The sequence below is a fragment of the Panicum virgatum genome, chromosome 9N (assembly GCF_016808335.1).
Source record: "Panicum virgatum strain AP13 chromosome 9N, P.virgatum_v5, whole genome shotgun sequence".
NCBI lineage: Eukaryota > Viridiplantae > Streptophyta > Magnoliopsida > Poales > Poaceae > Panicum > Panicum virgatum.
In genome coordinates, this window is record NC_053153.1 from 11,495,186 (window position 1) to 11,515,635 (window position 20,450).

Genomic DNA, 20,450 nt, shown 5'->3' on the forward strand with positions numbered 1-20,450 from the left:
AGAGCATAAAACTATTCTACACGTTGCAAGGATCACGTGAGCGCAAGAATCGTCGGAAACGGATTTAAAACGGTGAAGTTATGGCCTAAACATGATCATAAGGGCTCATTTGTAAAGGTTTTAAAACAACAGGGGCTAAAACATAAAGAAAACGACTAAACTGGGATTATTTTTCAAAAGTCTTGGACGACAGGTTGATTTTGGGAAAACTGAGAGGTTCTTTTGCAAAAACGCCAAGGCTGACCGGTTTAACTCGGCTCAGATCTAATCTGGACTGTCGGATCGAGATCGGGTGGCTAGGGTTTGATACCGGTTCAAGATCTAATCTGAGTCGTTGGTTTTGGATCTGGCGGCTGAGATCGGATGGGGCGGATGGCGGCGGCGCAAGACACTGGCGTCGACAGGTTGCGGCGGCGCACCGCCGGAAGTTCGCCGGCGAATCGCGAACTCGTGATTCCGGCCACTAAACGGCTCGGGATTTGGACGGGGAGTGAGCTCGCGAGATCGCAAACTCGATAGCGGGGGTCTGTGCGACGCGCAGAGGCGGCGGAGAGCGAGCGCTGCTGCGGAGCGGCGGAGCAGAGCTCCGGCGAGCTAATGCGCCGGCAAGAAGGCGAGATAGGAAAAGAGAGAGGTCGGCGAGGTTCCTCTCACCACAGCGAAGCTCCGGAGCGGCGATGTCGTCGAGGAAGCAGAGCGGAACGGTGGCGAGCTCCGAACTCGACGAAGGCGGCGGCTTTGGGAGCTAGGGTTAGCGAGGGCTAAGGCGGCGGCTGCGGGTTTGGTGAGGTCAAGGGTGCGCAGGGGCGGTGCTTTTATAGGGGCGACCTGGCGCCTGGGCGTGCAGGCCCAAGGGGAACGCGGCGCGGGGCAGGGTCAGACTCGGGCTCCTCCGCGAGTCCAGTTCGAACCCGAGGTAGGGGACGCCCCCGACAGGCGGACCCCACGGGTCAGAGAGAGGGGGGAGAATGGGAGTTGGGCTGGGGCGCGGGAACTGGGCCGCGAGAGGGGATTCAGCCAGTGGGAGAAAGAAGAAAAAGAAATAAAGATTGGGCCGGTTTGGGCTGCGGGGAAAAGAAGAAATAGAAAGAGAGAGATTGGGCTGAGCTGGAAAGAGAGAGGAAGAAAGGTTTTCCATTTTCCTTTAAAAACTTGATTCAAACAAATTCAAATTAAATTTGAATTCAAGAATTCAAACTCAATCTGAACAACAGACAAATAAAAGATGCAAAGCGGCATGAATGCTCACAACCTATTTTTTATATTTATTTTAAAGCTAAATAAATTATTTAATTCCCGATAAATGCTCTAAAATGCAAGATAAAGCAAATAAAATCTTATCGACCTATAACCAAACTAATTAAATTTATTTGGGTTCCTGATTCGAATTTTAGGGTGTTACAAATACGGAATCTACAAAGCAGGCGCGCATACACAAAGCGAGGGGAAATTAAATAAAATACTATCGCACCACCCCCCAAAGCCCCAAATCCGTGTTATGAAAAGGAAATCTCCAAACCAAGTGCGCCTCCGACAGAAAAGGATCGATTCCCATTCTTATATACTCCCTCTATCCCTAAATATTTGTTGTTTTTATTTCTCAAGAGACAACTTTAACTAAATATATATTAAAAATATTAATATTTATGGTACATAATTAGTATCATTAGAAAAATCTTTGAATCTAGTTTTTAATAGATTTATTTAGAAATAGAAATGTTGCACGCATTTTTTATGCATCGAGTTAAATTTATGGCAGACACACCAATAACGACAGTTATTTAGAGATAGAGGGAGTATGCGTTAGTCTGGTGTGACGGCTAGTCAACGAAAGGTGCGCAGCGATCCCACCCCAGCACCATCACCGCAACACACCCAAAATCTCAGGCCGTGTTTTCATGCTGCTCACTCGAATTTCAGCTTGCTCGGTTCCAACGGAGACCTCGCTATAGTTCGGTTCTGCTCTCGTCTATGGAGACGTTCAATTTGGTTCAGTTAACTCTGAACATAAAAGAAAGATGGAGTGCCTCCTGCTCCGCATCATGCTAATTTTAGCATCTCTGATCTCTGCTCCCGGTTTCATCAACTAATCCAGAAGGTTTACGAAGTACCCATTTTTTTAGTTGTTCTTCACCTTCTTAGTTCACTTCCACAATCACTGCATAGTTCACCAGACTTGTGATATAATGCGTAACGGAGAAGCATCTTTTGTGCTCTTAGGTGATGCACTATTGGATATGATGCTGATGCTGAATGCTACTGACAACCAGCTTGCTGACTGGAGCCCGACGCTCTTCCCCTGCTCTTGGAGTCATATTATTTGCGACAAAAACAACAGTGTTGTACAAGTGTAAGTTTGTTTGCTGCGGTTCCCTTCGGCCTTCACTCCCATTTTAGTTTGCTTAATACTACTAGTTCATTCATCACAAGTTCGTGGCTAGCTAAGCTACCCGTACATTGCATAAGTTAGCCGTTTCAATACAAGCAACAAGCATAGAACTTTATGGACAATTGGATATACATTATCTTCCCAATTCAACACTTTTTTGGAACCTCCACATTAATCCTTATGAGTCACACCAAAATAAATCGTGAGAAGTTATTACAAAAATTAGAAGCATCTGACCATCAAACACTAATAATAATATGGGAACATATCAGGTGCAACCCAACCCCTTCGTCCAAACCGTACAAACTTCAATCTGGGCCACTAGATCAACATCCAAGGAGCACGGGGATTGGATAATTTACAGTTAACTGCCCGCAATCAATGGATTTGTTCTAAATTCTAGAAGATACCCATCTTGTGTGTTTTACCGCACAGTCCACCAAAGGGTAAATTAAAACCCTAGGTGGTTGATTGTTCGGAGAGGATAGTTGGATCTAAACCTCGATGATAGTACATGGACACAAGATATGAATGTTTATAGATAGGTTTAGACGCAAGAGTAGTGTAATACCCTACGCTATGTTGGGACGGATTATGATTTGGGACTCTTATGGATCTACGTTGTCTTAGACCATGCGCTTGATATTATTTGTTGTGGTTTGTGCTTCTTATTGATCTATGTTGTCTTAGATTGCAATTGTATCAGGAGGGTCTCTGGTGAGACTTTTATCTTCTACCTTCCTTATTATGGGTATTGGGTGTATCCCCATAGTAGCATAGAGAGCTTCATATCCAAGCAGCAATCTTCTTTAATTTGAAGTCTATACCTTTTTATCGAGTGCTTTTAGCCACAACCAAGTGCTTTAGCTTGAGATAATCTTCTGGTTGTTGAGAGGCTGTGGAGAGCGCTCATATTGAAAAACCTATGATGTGCACCTAGTAGGTGCACCATAGAGTGTAGCCTGAGTCAGGAGGGTTCAGAAATCTTGAGCCTCCATTCATTTTGGAATATATAATATTTGGTGTGCACACAACAGTTGTGCCCATGGGCTATACCCATGAGCCTTGAAGCTAATAGTTTACTGTTCGAGTTTCATAAAGTATAATCCCCGTATGAGCTAGCTCGCTCCCATGAGGTGTTCATCAAAGTTTGTACACGGTTTCAACAATATGCATTGTTCAGCTACTGGAGGTGATATGAAGAACAACATGGGTTAGTGAAGACGATGAACTTGGTTATGTTGCCCTTGAAACTTATTTATTTTCAAGGACACTAATATAAGTTGTGGATGTATTTCTTCAAAGTTTAGTATGCTTTCAACCCTATTGCAAAAGAAACAAAATGGGACAAATGAACTTTATAGTGTTTGTAAACTACTCGCCTTATTTTAGAGGCATTTATTTCTGTTGTGTTATTGACCTACATTTTTGCATCTGTAATGATAATTCTTTGATATACCTATACTTTCGAACATGTCATGAACATCTATTAAGATACATTGCATTTTGCTTTCCATTGGTCTTACCTGATGCCATCTTGCAGAACATTACCATCTATGGCATTTATTGGAGTTCTATCACCAAGAGTCGAAGAGCTCGAATATTTGAGCATTTTATAAGTGGATGCTTCCATATTGCTAAGATTTCTTTCGAATTTCAGGTTGCAGTACATATGTAAGAAATGCTCAACTTTAGCTATTTCTGTATCTGTATATACTTAACAAAAGTAAGTGTTGTGCTAAAATGTGATGAGGGCCATATAGGCCATATATACTCTCGAATTCAGTGATTCACATGAGTTGTCACCAAGAATCGATGAGCTTGAGTATTTAAGTGTCTGTAGACTCTTCCAGATCAATGAAATTCCTTTCACATTTGTTGGGGGAGTTCCTTAGATTTCCTAAAGCTAAGGACTCCCTTTGTGTGCAAAAAAGGTCTGAGATAGGGGTCTCCGGGCTAGTTTGTGAGGTCTAGGGACTTAGTTGCAGCATTCAGGAGCCTGTTTATAAGGTTGAAGGACTCCTTTATAAACCCTAGGGCCTTTTTGTAAAACTTAACCCTACCAATGGAATAAATATAAATAACCACATCCTCCTCTCTATAAATAGAGCCGTGGGCCTTGGAGGAGAGGACTTTTGGTCATTTACTCTCTTGCTCATTTGGCTTGCTCTCTCTCTCTCTAAGGTTATTATATTGAGCTTGGTCCTCTGTTTACCTTTTCTGCTTGGTTTCGGCTCGCCCGATCCCAACAGAGACGCCCACCGTGATCTCAGCTCGATAAAACAACCTTCTATGGCACCCACAAAGAAGATCAAAAAGATTATTTAGAGAGATGATATTGAGGTCAAGGGAAAAACGAGAGTGAAGCTTAGTACGCTTGAAAAATTCTATGTTTGCCAAAAACCTCACCTTCGTACAACATCACCCGTGCTAAGGTTGACTTAGGTATGCAAGAAATGCTGAACGTTAGCAATTTTTATATCTATACATGGTAAAAGTAACAAGTAATTGTTGCGTTAATATGTGGTGGGGACGTACCCTCCATTTTCTTTTGCAAAACACAATACAAACACCCTATCTAGCACATCCCAAAGGGGTCACTGGCATATCTTGAGATCAATGAAATCACCATGGTAATTAGACATAAATTTGACTATTAGTAGTGAGTAAAAGAAATAAACTCAAACAGATACGCTCCAACATAAGAAACCTAACTAACCATGTTAGGCTTACTTCACTAATTTTTCTTGGGAAAAGTCCAATTTACACTCTTGAACTATCACAAATTAAAAGTCTGATTTTCAATCTTCAACTATAAAACTGGATAACGGAGGCCATCCAACTATTGAAACCAGGCAAGTTTGGCCCTTAGAGTGGTTTCAAGGTGGTTTTTTCATCTGGTGAAAATTAAAATATTTAAATTTAAACTGAAAGATTTATAAGTAATTCATTTTAAATGTAACCTATTTATTGGCACTCTATTTCTCAGTTATTCGAGCCCAAAATTTTCATATTCCTAGTATTTGTTTGCTTCTAGTTATCCCTATTATTTTTTAATAAATAAAATTTAAATAGATCAATAATAGATAGGTTATATTTTTTGAAAAAAATTTGGTACCTGTTTTATATTTTTATGATTTGAAATGAATTACTTTTAATTTTTAAAAAATACAAAGCGACCTTTGCAACCATCCAAAGGGCTAAACTTGTCTTGTTTCGACTTTCGAGTTGGATGGCCTCGTTATCCAGTTTTGTAGTTGAATGTTGAAAATCGGACTTTTGTGATAGTTCGAGGATGTAAACTGGATTTTTTTTCATTTTTCTTAACAGCATCATATTGTATGAGATTGCAGGTCCTTGTTCGGCAACAAGATTACTGGCGGCATACCAGAGCAGTTTGGCAATCTCTCTAGATTAATAGGATTATATTTGGAAGACAATCTGTTGGTTGGGGCAATACCAGCTTCTCTTGGCCAGCTTTCTAATCTCCAATATCTGTATGTACTGGAATCCTTGTTCCTTTGTTATGAATATTAAACAATTATTCGACCTTCCCAATTGTGTGTTTGTTTCCAAACCAGGATTCTGAGCCAAAATAATCTTGATGGATTGATTCCCGATACCTTAGCAAACATGCCAAGCTTGATAGACATGTGAGAATTAGTGACACTGATGTTGGTGTTCACAAGATTTCACATAAATGTATGGTTGTCATATGTTGGCTAACATTTTTCTCTTGCAATGGCAGTCGGCTAGCTTACAATAACCTCTCTGGTCAAGTACCTGGTAAACTGTATCAAGTTGCAAGTTACAAGTACTGTGCGATCATTGTATCATATATCTACAGTGTACATATAGTAGAGAAAAGTCTACATTGCCCCCCCCCCCAACTTGTCACCGAGTTCAAAAAAAAACCCTTTGACTCCAAAATCGGACATCCTATACCCCCGAACTCTTGAAACCGTTTGATTTACCCCACCCCCTAACCAAAACCACCCTGGTTTTCACCACATCTGAGCGGTTTTTCACTTTTTTTCCTCCTTCCAACTGTCATAGCAAGAACAAATAATTAAATGGGTATAAAAATCATGAATCTTTTACAGAGGTAGAGGTAGAGTAGGTGATAGGAAAACTATTTTAACTATTGTTTTTACATAGATAGAGTAGGTGATAGGGAAACTACTCTGCCTATGTAAAAAATTTCATAATTTTTAGACCACTTAATATTTTTTTATTGCTATGAAAGTTGGAGGGAGAAAAAAAGGAAAAATCGCTCTAATGTGGCGAAAACCAAGTTGGATTTGGTGTGTGTGTGTGGGCGGGGGGGGGGGGGGGGGGGAGGGGGGGTAAATCAAATAGTTTCAAGGGTTCGGGGTGTATGATGTCCGGTTTTGGAGTTAACGGGTGTTTTTTAAACTCAGTGATAAATTAGGGGGCAATATAGATTTTTTTCTCTATATATTAATATTTAGAGCTAAGAAAGGTTCATTTCCTTCCCAGCTCAAATACGTGTGGAAATAAGTAACAATGGGACTTAGATTGTAATTGATGATTAATGATAAAGTTAAATTGCTGAATTATTCAACTATGCATGTTCTGATTTGAGGATGTTAAGATGCTGAAATAATTGAAAAAACTCTGCGTAGTGAATAATTCAGCGCCTGTTACTTCTTTGGATCTTTTCTGATACATTATCCCACATAGAAATAAATAGAAGTTAAACTATACACTAATTGCATGATGCTTGAATATGTAAACATGATTGCTTAGTTTTACGCAACACTTGTAATAAAATATAACTTTGAGAAGTCATCATGTGCTTTCTGTGTTCATTAGTTGAAGGTCATCGGCAAATCTATATATTGATGGTTTTCTAACAACATACTTTTTATCAGTCGTCTGCCAAATAAGTTCGGGCTATATGATAATCTTATCATTCTTTGATAGGTTGATCCCATGGTCCGAAAATAAGCATTGTGGTTGGAACAGCTGGAGGTATGATGGGGCTTCTCATCGTAGGAGCTGTATTCATTATATGTAATGGAAGGAGGATAAGCCATCTTTCTGAAGTTTTTGCGGATGTACCAGGTATAGTTGTCTTAATCACTTCACTACAGGAAAAATCAATATTGTTATTAGTTTTTTTAATATTGATTGATTCATGCATCACGATTTCACACATTAAACTGGAAATCAGCAGGTTCAAGCAGACGCATGAATTCCTTAACTCGGTTAGAGGATTTGTTTTTATGCAGAGTTCAGATAGGCTTATATTTGACATGTTAAGTAGTACTGATCTATATGCATGCCAGAAATTTGTTTGGACTGGCGTATTCTGGTATGTACTATTTTACTACTGATATAGCATAGCAAAAAAAAAAGAGAGAGAGAATAAGCAGACAATATATAGAAACAGTTTAGTGTTAGCACCTTTTGTAATAATACTCTTTTTTACGAGGAACCTTTTTTGTAATATTCTTAAAACAGCATCTAGAGCTATGTTCCTCAGTATGCAAAGTTGATGTGTAAGTGGCATTTGTTTGTATTTAACTAATGGAACTGATAATTTATGGTCCTCAGGTGACATTCGAAGAACTGCATTTAGCCAGTTGAAAAGATTCGCATGGCAAGAATTGGAAATCGCAACTGATAATTTCAGTGAGAGAAAATTCTTGGACGAGGAGGATTTGGTAAAGTATATAAAGGAATGCTTCCTGATGGCACTATCATTACGGTAAAGCGGTCTGATTGCGGAAATCCTGGAGGGGAAGCTGCCTTCTTGAGTGAAGTTGAGCTGATTAGTGTTGCAGTTCACCGGAATCTTTTAAGATTGATTGGCCTCTGTACGACACAAACAGAACGTCTACTTGTTTATCCTTTCATGCAGAATCTTAGTGTGGCCTACCGTCTACGAGGTACCTACTCTCATAACCGATCAACCACTTGATTCATCATGATGTAGTCCTATATTTACAATAGGTTAAATGGATGCATTTATAGATGTACGAGTAAACTTCACAAACTAAAGTAAGGTTGTGGAAACTATCAGAACACTACACCTTCAGTACTAGTTCCATTGTATAAAAAAGTTGAGATATGCAGATGCTTGATGATTGTCTCTTTAAGCGTCTTTGTATGCACCATTGCATTGTACATACTCTATTGTTACCGAGCAATGCCCTTTCCCATTCTTGGTAAACATGAAGAGGAAAATATTTTGTACTCAAAATTTTTATTAGACCAAAGTAATTCATGAAAAAGATAACAAGAAATGTTGAAACAAATTCTGTTGCTGTGAAAAGTTTCCAAAAAACTGTGGAAACTTTGGAAAAACTTTTGAAGGAACTTTCACACATAAAATTGACAAAAAAAATTAGACAAAAAGTGAATAGAAAGAAAAGAAGAGATAGAAAGTTTCACGAAAATCTTTAGATAAGCTTATTAGGAAACCCTTCCATTTCTTCAGTTTTGCAAAAACTTCTAGAAATATCCAAAATGTTTTTGCTTAAAATGCAAGAGAAATAAAATTGCAGAAAGATACTATGCATGCGATGGAGGCTGAGAGCTTTTCCACGGTGGCTCTGTGTCCTTAGTTAGGATGTGGGAGAGCAATGAGCGGGAAGATGAAAAAAAGTACCAATCTTCTCTTACTGCTATTCACGGACCAAAAGATGGCCAGTGAAGCAAGCCACGTCGCCTTCTTTTTCGTACAAATCATGATTTTTTTTGCAAAAACTCTTATATTTAATGAAAATCAACCCACAGTCCAAGACATTTCTAATCTTTTTTCATAAACCCCTCAAGTTTCACTTAAATTAACACGCAGTTAGGCCCCTCTCAGTATTATTTGCGAAAACCCCCTCAGATTTTTCTAAAATCAACTCGTGGTCCTTCTTTGGTTGTTTCACAAAAAGAACCTCAAATTTCTAGGAAATGAACTCGCAAACCACCCATTCCTTCGCTAATTTACAAAATAGACCACATTTACTCATGAAATGAAACCAAAGTGTCGGTGTTTACCGTCAAGGCTGCTCAGGGATACCTTTAGCAGTAAGGTTTGTAGGTAGGGATCGACTGCTCTGGAACTCGATGGTGCAAGGAACACAAAGATTTAGACAGGTTCGGGCCGCGAGTTGCGTAATACCCTACGTCCTGTGTGGTGGTTTGTTTTGCCTTAGGTGTTGATGTTGTGAGGGGGTCCCTGTCCGCCCTTATATATCCGGGGGAACAGGGTTACATGGAAAGTCCTAGCCGAGTACAGTTGGAGTCCTACTACAACACAATCGGGTAGTTTTCTTTGTACTGTAGGTAGTTCTACGCCTATTCGGTTAGTTACAAGAGAGATAAGGTACATACATGAGTTATCCCTTACTCTAGAACATTCTATGCCTATAAGCAGTCCCGCTGCCCCGGGTCTGACAAGCCCCCGAGCTCTTCGTAGCCGAGTCCTGCAGGCGTCGAGTACTTCTGAAGGCGTCTTCGAGTGTTTCGAGTGCTCTGAACATCTCATCGAGTGCTTCTGAGTCTTCAATCGAGTGCTTCGAGTAGTCTTCCAAGTACTTCCGATTGCTCCGAGGCTGTGAGGTGCTCAAGCCCCGAAATCTTCTTTTATATGATGCGCGATGTACTCGTGCTCCATATGGAGTAGCCCCCGAGCCTTAGGTTGAATCGTAGAATCAGGCCGAGGGTCACTTCAGTCTTCAATCTTCTGGCTTGTATCTTCAAAAAATTTGAAAAATAAGCTGTCGATGACACGTATCCCGCAGCCCCCGAGCCTTGAATCCAAATTCCAAGATTTGGAATTAAGGATCCAAAAGTCGTGGCACACGGTGTAGAAGTCTTTCTGGCCTCCAGTCTTCACATGAATCAGCATCGAGTAGTTTTGCGGCGTCCAGCCCCCGAGCTTACGAGCTAAGGGAGCCATAGACGCCACGTCGATTAACCATTGGTGTGCAGCCCCCGATCTTTAGAAATTAGCACAGCCATCACAGAAGTGCCGAGTAGCATAGAATCAGAGGAGATATGCCAAGTGGTCGATGGTGCCAGCCCCCGAGCCTAGGGATCAGCCAAGTTGTCACTGAATCTTGATTGAGGCTATTGATGCGATGAGCCTTCAGGAATGCAAGCGAGCCAAAACTCGGAGCGTTGTTGGAATCATGGGAATTACCCCTTCAGAAACGCAAGCACGTGAACTGGTGGTGACCCAGTACACGGAGCGTTGCTAGAATATGGGAGCTAGTCCCCTTCAGAAGTCACTTCCGTATGCTACTTGTTCATGAGGCAAGTAGTCGGAGCAGTTACTGGAATACGGGAGAATCCCGTGAGATTTCCCAATGTAGACATGAAGCCTAAGAACTACTCGGCTCTTCTCAGCCCTGCGAAAGGGATCGAGCACACAAGTAGATTGTCCTATTTAAGGATGTGGATGAATCTTGTATGATTATCCAGATAGGCGTAGAGCCTAAGAAACTACTCGGCTCATCAGAGTTCTTCAGAGGAATGAGCTAGCAAGTAGGGTGTCTTACTTATGATTGGAGTAACCTCCAAGAGTTGACCGGTTGGGGTGAACCTCATCAGGTTACCCGAGTGGGAAAAATTCATTGGAGATATCCAAGAGCTACTCGAGCTGGCGAGTAGGGTGTCCTGTTTAAGAACTTGGAGTAATCTCCAAGAGTTGATCGGTTGGGGTGAACCTCGTCAGGTTATCCGAGTGTGAAAAACTCTTTGGAGATATCCAAAAACTACTCGAGATGGCGAGTAGGGTGTGTCCTATATTAAAGACAAGGATGTGGCCTGTATAGTTGTCCGGTTCGGATGAACCTGTAAAGGTTATACCAGAAGGAAAAACTGCGTAGGCTATCAAAATTGGGTCCAGCAGGATTTCTTTGTTGGTGTAGACCTCTACTCGATCTTCCCATGTGTTTCCTAAGAGAGGCAGGGAGCCGAGTAGTTCGTCCTGTATCTAGGACAGAAGTAAATCACTAAGGATTATTTTGTTGGTGAAGACCTCTACTCGATCTTCCCCTGTGTTTCCTGAGAAGGTCAGGGAGTCGAGTAGTTTGTCCTGTAACTAGGATTTGGGCGAATCACGCAAGATTTCTCGAGAATTTGGGCGGAACGCGACGTCAGTAGGCACACGTAGTACTAGTCGATGACTAGCAAACACTGGCCGTACTGAGTGTTGAGCGCAACGCGCCGTCAGTAGGCACACGTAGTACTAGTCGATGACTAGTAAACACTGGCCGTACTGAGAGTTGGGCGCAACGCGCCGTCAATAGGCACACGTAGTACTAGTCGATGACTAGTAAACACTAGCCGTACTGAGAATTTGGCGCAACGCACCATCAGTAGACACACATAGTACTAGTCGATGACTAGTAAACACTGGCCGTACTGAGAATTTGGTACAACGCACCGTCAATAGGCACACATAGTACTAGTCGATGACTAGGAAACACTGGTCGTACTGAAAGTTTAGGCGCAACGTGCCGTCAGTAGGCACTCGTAGTACTAGTCGATGACTAGTAAACACTGGCCGTACTGAAAGTTTAGGCGCAACGTGCCGTCAGTAGGCACACGTAGTACTAGTCGATGACTAGTAAACACTGGCCGTATTGAGAAGTTTGGGCGCAACGCGCCGTCAATAGGCACACATAGTACTAGTCGATGACTAGTAAACACTGGTCGTACTGAGAGTTGGGCGCAATGCGCCGTCAGTAGGCACACGTAGTACTAGTCGATGACTAGTAAACACTGGCCGCACTGAGAATTTGGCGTAATGCGCCGTCAGTAGTCACACGTAGTACTAGTCGATGACTAGTAAACACTGGCCGTACTGAGTGTTGGGTGCAACGCACCGTCAGTAGGCACACGTAGTACTAGTCGATGACTAGTAAACACTGGCCGTACTGAGAATTTGGCGCAATGCGCCGTCAGCAGGCACACATAGTACTAGTCGATGACTAGTAAACACTGCCCGTACTGAAAGTTTAGAGGCAACGTGCCGTCAGTAGGCACACATAGTACTAGTCGATGACTAGTAAACACTGGCCGTACTGAGAAGTTTGGGGCGCAATGCGCCGTCAGTAGGCATATGTAGTACTAGTCGTTGACTAGTAAACACTGGTCGTACTGAATGCTTGGGCGCAACGCACCGTTATTAGCACATATAGTACTAGTCGATGACTAGTAAACACTGACCGTACCGAGAGTTTAGGTGCAACATGCCGTCAGTAGGCACACGTAGTACTAGTTGATCACTAGTAAACACTGGCCGTACTGAGAAGTTTGGGCGCAACGCGCCATCAGTAGTCACACGTAGTACTAGTCGACGACTAATAAATACTGGTCGTACTGAGAGTAGTCGTCGATGCGCCACCGAGTAGTTGAAGTAGCCAGAGGCGTGTTGGTGAAGCCAAATTGTTGAAGCAGTCGACGACATGTCGACAATGCGGAGCGAGGTCGAAGTGATCGCCTGAGGATCACCGAGCACTCGCATGAAGCTGGAGTAGTCAGCTATGGGTTGCCGGATGTTCTTGCAAAGCCGAAGTACTCGCTGGTGGATAACTGAACAGATCTTGCGAGGCCGAACTAGTTGCCGACAGGTCGCCAAGCATCCTTGTGAAATTTGAGGTAGTCGTCGATCAGCGGCCGTCGAGGTAGTGCGCATTGCCAAGTCATCGTGGCCGAGTGGATGATAGGTTGCACGTGATGACTCTTGGCAAGGCAACAGGAAGCAAAACCTTATGTTGCAACGCCGAGGGCAGAGTACTCCTTGCTTGCTTCTCGTGGTGGATAAGCACGTAAAGAGCTTATACAATACCTTCTTCATGCTATTGGCCAGCCAGACCTTGTAGATTGTTTAATCTCTAGATTTCCTTGTATAGGCATACGTCGTGTCTCCAGCTTTCCTTGCAATTTTCTTTGCATGGCTCGTTGCGGGCTTGCTATTGGCTGGTAATTCTTGCATGCTAGGTGAAGGTCTTTGAAGCTGCCTGGTAGCCCCGTATGCATGTAAAAAAAAAAAAGTAAAATGTACTGTGGGCACTTGAACTTGCAGTGCTGTGTCAAATATGTCCATGAACTTAAAAACCAGACATCTAGCCCCCCGAACTTGCGAACCCGTTCACCCCAGGTCCAATCCAGTTTTGCATGGCTTGCATGGTACTGTGCGGCCGAGATTTGCTACAGTGACATTGAGTACGCGAAAGACGTTGAGGCTTTATACTGTTTTATCAACATCTTAACAACTTCAAATGTAAAAACTCAAAACTACAGAATCTAGATTGTTAAAAGTGTTAAAATTTTAGTATAAAAGTGTCTTTATTTGACAAAAAAACAAAAAAGTATATTAATTTTCTAATGCGACAAGAAAAAATAAGCGATTATTATGGTGCTGTAATTTTATATAATTTTTTTAGCACCTTAACATCGTCAAATGAAAAAAATTCAAAACTAGAAACTTGTAGATATCGTCGAGGGCTACAATTTTATATAAAAATTATCTTATCCGATGTCGTATCGAAGAGTTATGATTTTTCGAAGATTCAACCGAAATAAATTAGAAAAATAAAAATAAAACCGCGGCTACTGTAGCAAATCCGGAGTCACTATAGCAAATCCCGGCCGCACAGTGCCATGCAAAAACGGGCTGGACCTGGGGTGAACGGGTTTAAAAGTTCGAGGGACTAGATGTCTGATTTCTAAGTTTAGAGACCTATTTGACACAACGCTACAAGTTTGCCCACGGTGCATTTTACTCTTAAAAAATTGTACTAGTTGAAACATCAACCACACGAGCATGAGTTGCAGACTGCTCCATCGTGGCGTTTGTGGTGCTGGTGTTGCCAGATATCTCCTTCCGAGGCTGCAGCTTTTTATGTATGAAAAAGGCACGCCTCGAATTCGACTTGTACCCGAACTCCGAGTAAAAGCAGCGCAACATCTTCGACTTCGAGATGGAGAACGATTTGATTTAATTCCGCCTTGGGAGCAGAAATCGGGCAGCGTCCGGACTCCCGCTCGGTGCTGTCCTCCGGACTGAAGTTGGATCTCGCCTAAATCCTCGACGAGCTCGTCGATAGTTGGACGAGTTGCTGGTGCAGATATCTTCGACTGTCTCGGAAGCCGCCAGGTGATTGTTACGGCCACCAGGACCACCGGCAATGTAGATCGAAATTTTTTTATTCCGCCAAGACCATCAGCAAGTTCGCGGACGGTGCTTTGTGCGGATGCCTCAAATTCCCTGATCTTGACGAGATGGCTGATGAAGCTGCCAATACCATCGACGATGAAGATCCAGAGGCCGAAGAGGAGCGTTGTTCCTTCGTCGGGCACGACGCTGTTGAAGTTGAAGTTGAAGTTGGCCATTGAATTCGCTGATGAATTCATCGAATCCCCTACCTAGCGCGCCAGCTGTTCAGCTGTTGGTGTTTACCGCCAAGCTTGCTCAGAAATACTCTTAGCAGTAAAGTTTGTAGGTAGGGATAGACTGTTCTGGAACTCGATGGTGCAAAAAAACACAAAGATTTAGACAGGTTCAGGCCGCGAGTTGCGTAATACCCTACGTCCTGTGTGGTGGTTTGTATTGCCTTAAGTATTGATGTTGTGAGGGAGTGGTGCTGGTTGTTGTTCGTGGTGCTGGTTGTTGTTGTCGTGCAGTGGTCGAGGGGATCCAGTCCGTGTTCGGGGAGGATGAGTTCGTGCGCTGTGGGCTTGGCAGGGACCAGATGGCCGCGCGCCTTGCCGCTACCGCTGCAGCTGCGCTATTCCCCGGTGCCATTTCTGGCGTCATCTCCGACAAAATGTAAGCTTTGGGGACGAATGATTTTGCTGATTTTTTTTCAGGACGACGAGTTTTCATTTAGAGTTTAAGAGCTTGAGTTTAATTTAGGTGGTGTAGCATTTTGCACAGCTAGTTCAATTACCCCCATATTGCTTGGTGTGATATAGTAATGCGAACCAAAACGATATTTACCTCATTCCGGTGTTTAAACAGAGAAACTTACTAACTTGGTGCTGTTATCAGTGTCAGTTTTTGGTATGAAGCCAGGCCGTGAATATTAGGTGCATATTCTATTTACAAACGTTTGGTTGAACTAGTTCCTGTCAGCTAATCACTGTAGTCTAGAGATCTGTTCGTGGTCTTGTGAATTGCCATTTTGTGTTGGGGAGTGATTGGCAACCGATATCTGCACCTGTATCTCTGAATCCAGCAGTGGCATATGTTTCCTGGTATACCACCTAGTTCACTAGCTATTAATTTTATGTATCATAAGGCCTCATGTGTCCACTAAAACTATGGGTACATAAAATTGTTCTGGGTACAGCATAAAAATCCTGAAGTCATAAACCTAGGCGGATGCCTCATTATGATGTTTGGATGATATATAGGTCAGGTAGGATTTGTGGGGAATAATATACACCTTGGCATACTTAAGTTTGTGTGTTTGTAGATTCGTTTTCCCTGTCAGCTGCACTTAATCCTTTGGTCCAGCAGTTACTGTCATGTAATACAGATATCTATGCTTTTTGTCCTTCCAATAGCCGCTATAACAATTCTTCCTCTGATGTTTATAGAGGACCACGGATGGTTTGCATATTTTACTGGGTACTTCAGCTTGCAGTTGGTACCTTAAAGAGTTTCAGTGCGCTTCGTTGTGCATGGATCAACAATTTCATTCTGGCTCTTGCCTCTTTGGCGTTCTCTTTCTGTTTTGAGACATGGCTTGTGGTGGAGCATGAGAAGGTTTGTGTGTTTGAAACGCTGTGTGCTATTACTGAGTTATTTATGTTTTACGAGTTATTAATTGCTTTACCCTGCCTTTTTTTCAGCAAGACCAGAAGCAAGATTTGCTGTTTGATACCTTCTGGCTGATGACATTCTTTGAATCAGTGTCCCTAATTGGAAGTCAAGAAATCACAAATGTAATGGTTAGTAATGATGACAGTGGCTTCTTGCTTCCCTATGCATTTGCAGCCACACTATCAGTAGTTGGGATTCTATATAACAGAAATGCATCAAGTATCACTCAGCATGCATCTGCCATTGGGAGCTACCAAAAATCATTTTTTGCTCATGTCCTCAGAGGTGAGTGGTGAGTCATCTTGCTTGCTTCAGTGCTTTCTTTCTCATTTCTGTTGATGCAGCTCTATTTCTATTTGATAAATAAGGTCATGAATATCTAGATGATGTGACTAAGAAATATAAGCTGCCCAATGTTTGATGGCATTGTACTTGAAACTTTTGAGCTTTCTGTACTAGACTTTACGATATCATCATATCGCATATGCAGTTCTGTAACCTTTTAAAGATATTGCCATTGACTTGGTGAATATTGCCAATGAATATTTTATAGCATCAGATATAGTTGTAAATAAATATGATCCAATACTCTATTGGTGCACAGCTACATACTTATGGGTTTGTCGAAATAAATTTAGCATATCGGGAATTGCGTTAGTCAATTTATAAGAGCTTTCTGTGATATGAAAAATGTATCAAGGGATGCAGCCTTTCCATCTCTCACAATATGAACTAGCAAATCATGATTGTTACTTCAGTTGCAGGTCAAGTTTTTCACTGCTTACATGTTCCATTAAAATTTCTGACCGCAATCATTGTGTTTCAGACAAAAGAGTACTGATCCTGGTCTTAGCTCAAGCAAGCATCCATTTTGCTGTCTCAGCCTTTTGGTTTCTCTGGGCACCAACCATAGTGGTATTAGTCTGTACTGATGTTCTTTTCCTGCTAGTTTTCTCCCTGCTGTTCTGTGTGATTTGTTTTCCCAGAAACTGTAGGCTGAAGCTGTGCTATCGTACTCAACTACTCATAGATCTGTTGATTGGCACAGGCTGACGGAAGGTATGCTCAACTGTCAGTAATTTACCCCTGTTTCTTGGCATCAAGAATGCTCGGAAGCGCTGGTTTTCCATGGTTTTATGGAGCCACAGCTCCTTTCCAGAATGAGGACAGCCTGACAATAGCTTACATTGGTGCTGGACTTGCATTGTCTATTGAAGCTTATGATTACCAGGTATGCCACAATATCTCTAAGAAGTGTTGTTGTACTTAAGTTTGTTGTTAGTGGCAAGGTCTCTTGACCAAACATAGGAGAGAGGGGGAGATAAGGGCATCCAATAATTGCTGAGTTATTTTATCTGGGCCCACAACTTGGTGATTTTGTCTTGTTCCTCTAGAGGATCCATAGCAGCAGGAGCGTCAGGCTAGCTCTGAATACCAGATGTTAGGGGCAAGGCGCAGCGAGGGTGAGGGAGGGAGTCCAAGTTACCTATTAAATTGGTTGTTTATAGATAGAAATCCAATCTAATTACAGTTCATCGCAAGACTCATAATACTATTGTTCCTAACCTGCCAAGTGCCACCTGTTGCTATTTCTTATTTCACCGATGGATCCTGCCAACCATAACATTTGTCCTTTGAACAGGAGATTGGAACATTGGTGATACTGTTCTGCATCTTCCATGCATGTGTAGGATTTATTTTACCTTCACTAGCGAGATTGAGAACAATGTGAGTTGCTGGTCCAAGTACAATCGAGTTTAAGTTACTTACACACTACGTTCTGTTTACAAAACTGGCATCACTGCAGGTACCTGCCAAATGAGCTGCGTGGGGGCATGATGAGCTTTTCGCTGTCATTAGCAAATGCTGCTATCTTTGTTTTCCTACTACAGGTAACCATCTGGGGTCCTTATCAGTGAAGATTTTCTGTGCCCAGATGTCCACGCAGTGGTGACAGCCATTCCTTTCCCCCTGCAGGACACCCACCCTCGAAGCATTGCAAATTCAACCATTCTGGGTCTTGCATCCTGCGGCCTGTTAGGAGCTGGGGGTTGCATTCACATGCTGAGGCGGTGGAGGAAGCACACTCGCCAGAATGCCCGGAGCTTGTAGGCGCTCCGGGGCATCCAAGACTACAGGCACGCATACCGCTTACGGGCGATTTTGTAGCATGCTAGTACCTCACATTTTCGTCAACTCCCCCCACGTCTGGAAACTGATGTTCACACCATTGGTCGGTGATCGCTTGTGCAGCGCATGGGAAGGTAGGTGGAGGACATGGTTTTGTGTTCAGAAGATAATGGTTCCGTTTGACGGTCGACGCTCACACATTCTGTATACTTTTGATGTAGCCAGAAAGTTTTCTTTCAATATACCGTGACTGGTGATGTAAATTTTGGTTTGACAGTACATTTTTGGTGCATTGTAAATACCAAATCATTCTTCGCTTTTTGAGGAAAAAAAATAAAGAAATGCTGTTCATTTTTGGTCCGCCATCGCCAGTAATACGTTGCTTATGTATATATAAACTTAAGAAATGCGAGCACCTTATTTTGTGACACAGTAATAAGCTGTTTGTTCGCGTTGCAATAGCTTCAGATCGCTCTGCCGTCGCTGCAGGCTGTAAAACAGCTAGATATCAAGCCCCTGCGGCTTTCCTTGAGCCTGACGAGTAAGACGACTCATGAAAGTCATCGTATGTGGGCCTCGAATGCCCGATCAGACGCCGCCGCGTTCAGGCCTGCTCCTGCATCCTCCAGCTTCTTCTTCTTCCTCGCCGAGCCCTCGTAAGCAGCTATCACCGTGCCGTGTATGAACATGAACCTGAACAGCTGCCATGCATGCCGATGACAGCCGCGGCAGGTTTTTCCTTTTCCTCGGACGGCGCCCCGGCCTGGTGGCGAGCTTCTGCCGCCGCCAGTCAGTCAGCGCGGCGTGTGTGGGAGAGAAAAAACATCGACCAGCCATTCCCTGATGGTGACGGCGAGGAACGCCGTGATCGCGCCGCCTCTTATCCCGCCGGAGGCCCGGCCAATGTGCGAGTCCGCAACCGCGCTTCACCCTCCCCAACCATGGCGACCGGCCGCACCTGCCGCGCCCTTCCGGCTTTCGAAGCCCTGCCGGCCTGCCCTGAGCTCGGCGAGGCAGCCTGACTCACTGGATCCACCCGATCTGAGCCGCACGATGCCGATCGGACGGGCCTCAGGGACCCAAGGGGTGGACGGTATTTCAGATACCGTCCGCCCAGTCGGCATCCGAAACACCGTCCACCCCCAGAGCCGCAAACAGACGCCGCCTCCAATTCACGCCGCGGCTCGCCGGAGCTCCTACGCGCTCAGGCCATGGCTAAATCACTGATACTTCACTAACCCAGCCGTACCCGTATCCGATACTTGCGTATCCGATACTTCGATACTCCGATACTCTCTCTATACTACCATTATGTCATTTTTTAAACTCACATATCGCCGTATCACCGTACCCGTATCGCCGTATCGGTGATACATAGGCTACCTTTCCTCAAGCTCCCGCAGCGCCTTGCACCGGCACTCCAGCTCCCGGCAGCACACGTCCTTGAGTGCATTCCACAGCGGGAGCGGGAGCAGGGGTGCGATGCCGGCGCAGGCCCGGGCCCGGCCGGCCGCGTGCCCGCGTACCAGCGGTAGCCCGGGAGCGGGCTAAGCCCGGCAGTAGCAGCTGGCGGCGGCGGCGGCGAGCGTGACGGCCGACGAGAGGAGGAAGCGCCGGCTGCTGAACACCAACTTATGCATCTTCAGGTTGATCAGACTTTCAGAAGGCTCAGCTCGCCCCTAGCCTGGGCGGTGCTTGCAGATGCACGCGGCATTGAGCCATCGAGAACCAGCCCCGCCGGAGGTTGGGCGAGGGCGCGGCTCGCGCCGCGGTGGCCATCATCGCCGGCGGACCGGGTGAGCATCAAGCCCCGCTGCTTCCCTTGAGCCTGGCGAGGAAGACGACTCATGAACCTTGCCAAATCTGGACCGTCGATGTCTGATCGGACGGAGCTAACGTGCCCAGGGGGTGGACGGTGTTTCAAATACCGTCCACCCCGGACGGTATTTGGAATACCGACCGCACCCGCCGTCCCGACCACCGCGTGCACGCCATGGCGCAGCCGCGTCCAGGCCGCCTCCCGCATCCTCCAGCTTCCTCGCAGAGCTCTCGCACCCAGCTCGCCGTGCTGGACATGACTAGGCGAGGACGCGCAGAGCCCAGCTCCCGCGTGAAACCTGAACAGCT

At 44.1% G+C, this 20,450-nt stretch overlaps 1 protein-coding gene across 2 annotated transcripts; it reads left to right on the plus strand.

The window, feature by feature from the left end:
* Nucleotides 1–14,307: 14,307 nt before the first annotated feature.
* Nucleotides 14,308–18,684, plus strand: LOC120687586 (molybdate-anion transporter-like). 2 transcript variants are annotated; one of them, XM_039969602.1, is made up of 9 exons: nt 14,308–15,194; nt 15,968–16,136; nt 16,223–16,478; nt 17,020–17,108; nt 17,242–17,424; nt 17,836–17,921; nt 18,001–18,085; nt 18,171–18,331; nt 18,447–18,684. In XM_039969602.1, exons 1-8 carry the CDS (start codon nt 15,118–15,120, stop codon nt 18,303–18,305), a joined length of 1,080 nt encoding a protein of 359 aa, XP_039825536.1. In that variant the 5' UTR covers nt 14,308–15,117; the 3' UTR covers nt 18,306–18,331; nt 18,447–18,684. The 2 variants fall into 2 exon arrangements, with proteins under 2 accessions (XP_039825536.1, XP_039825535.1); XM_039969601.1 differs by having other exon boundaries at nt 18,171–18,684.
* Nucleotides 18,685–20,450: the final 1,766 nt, after the last annotated feature.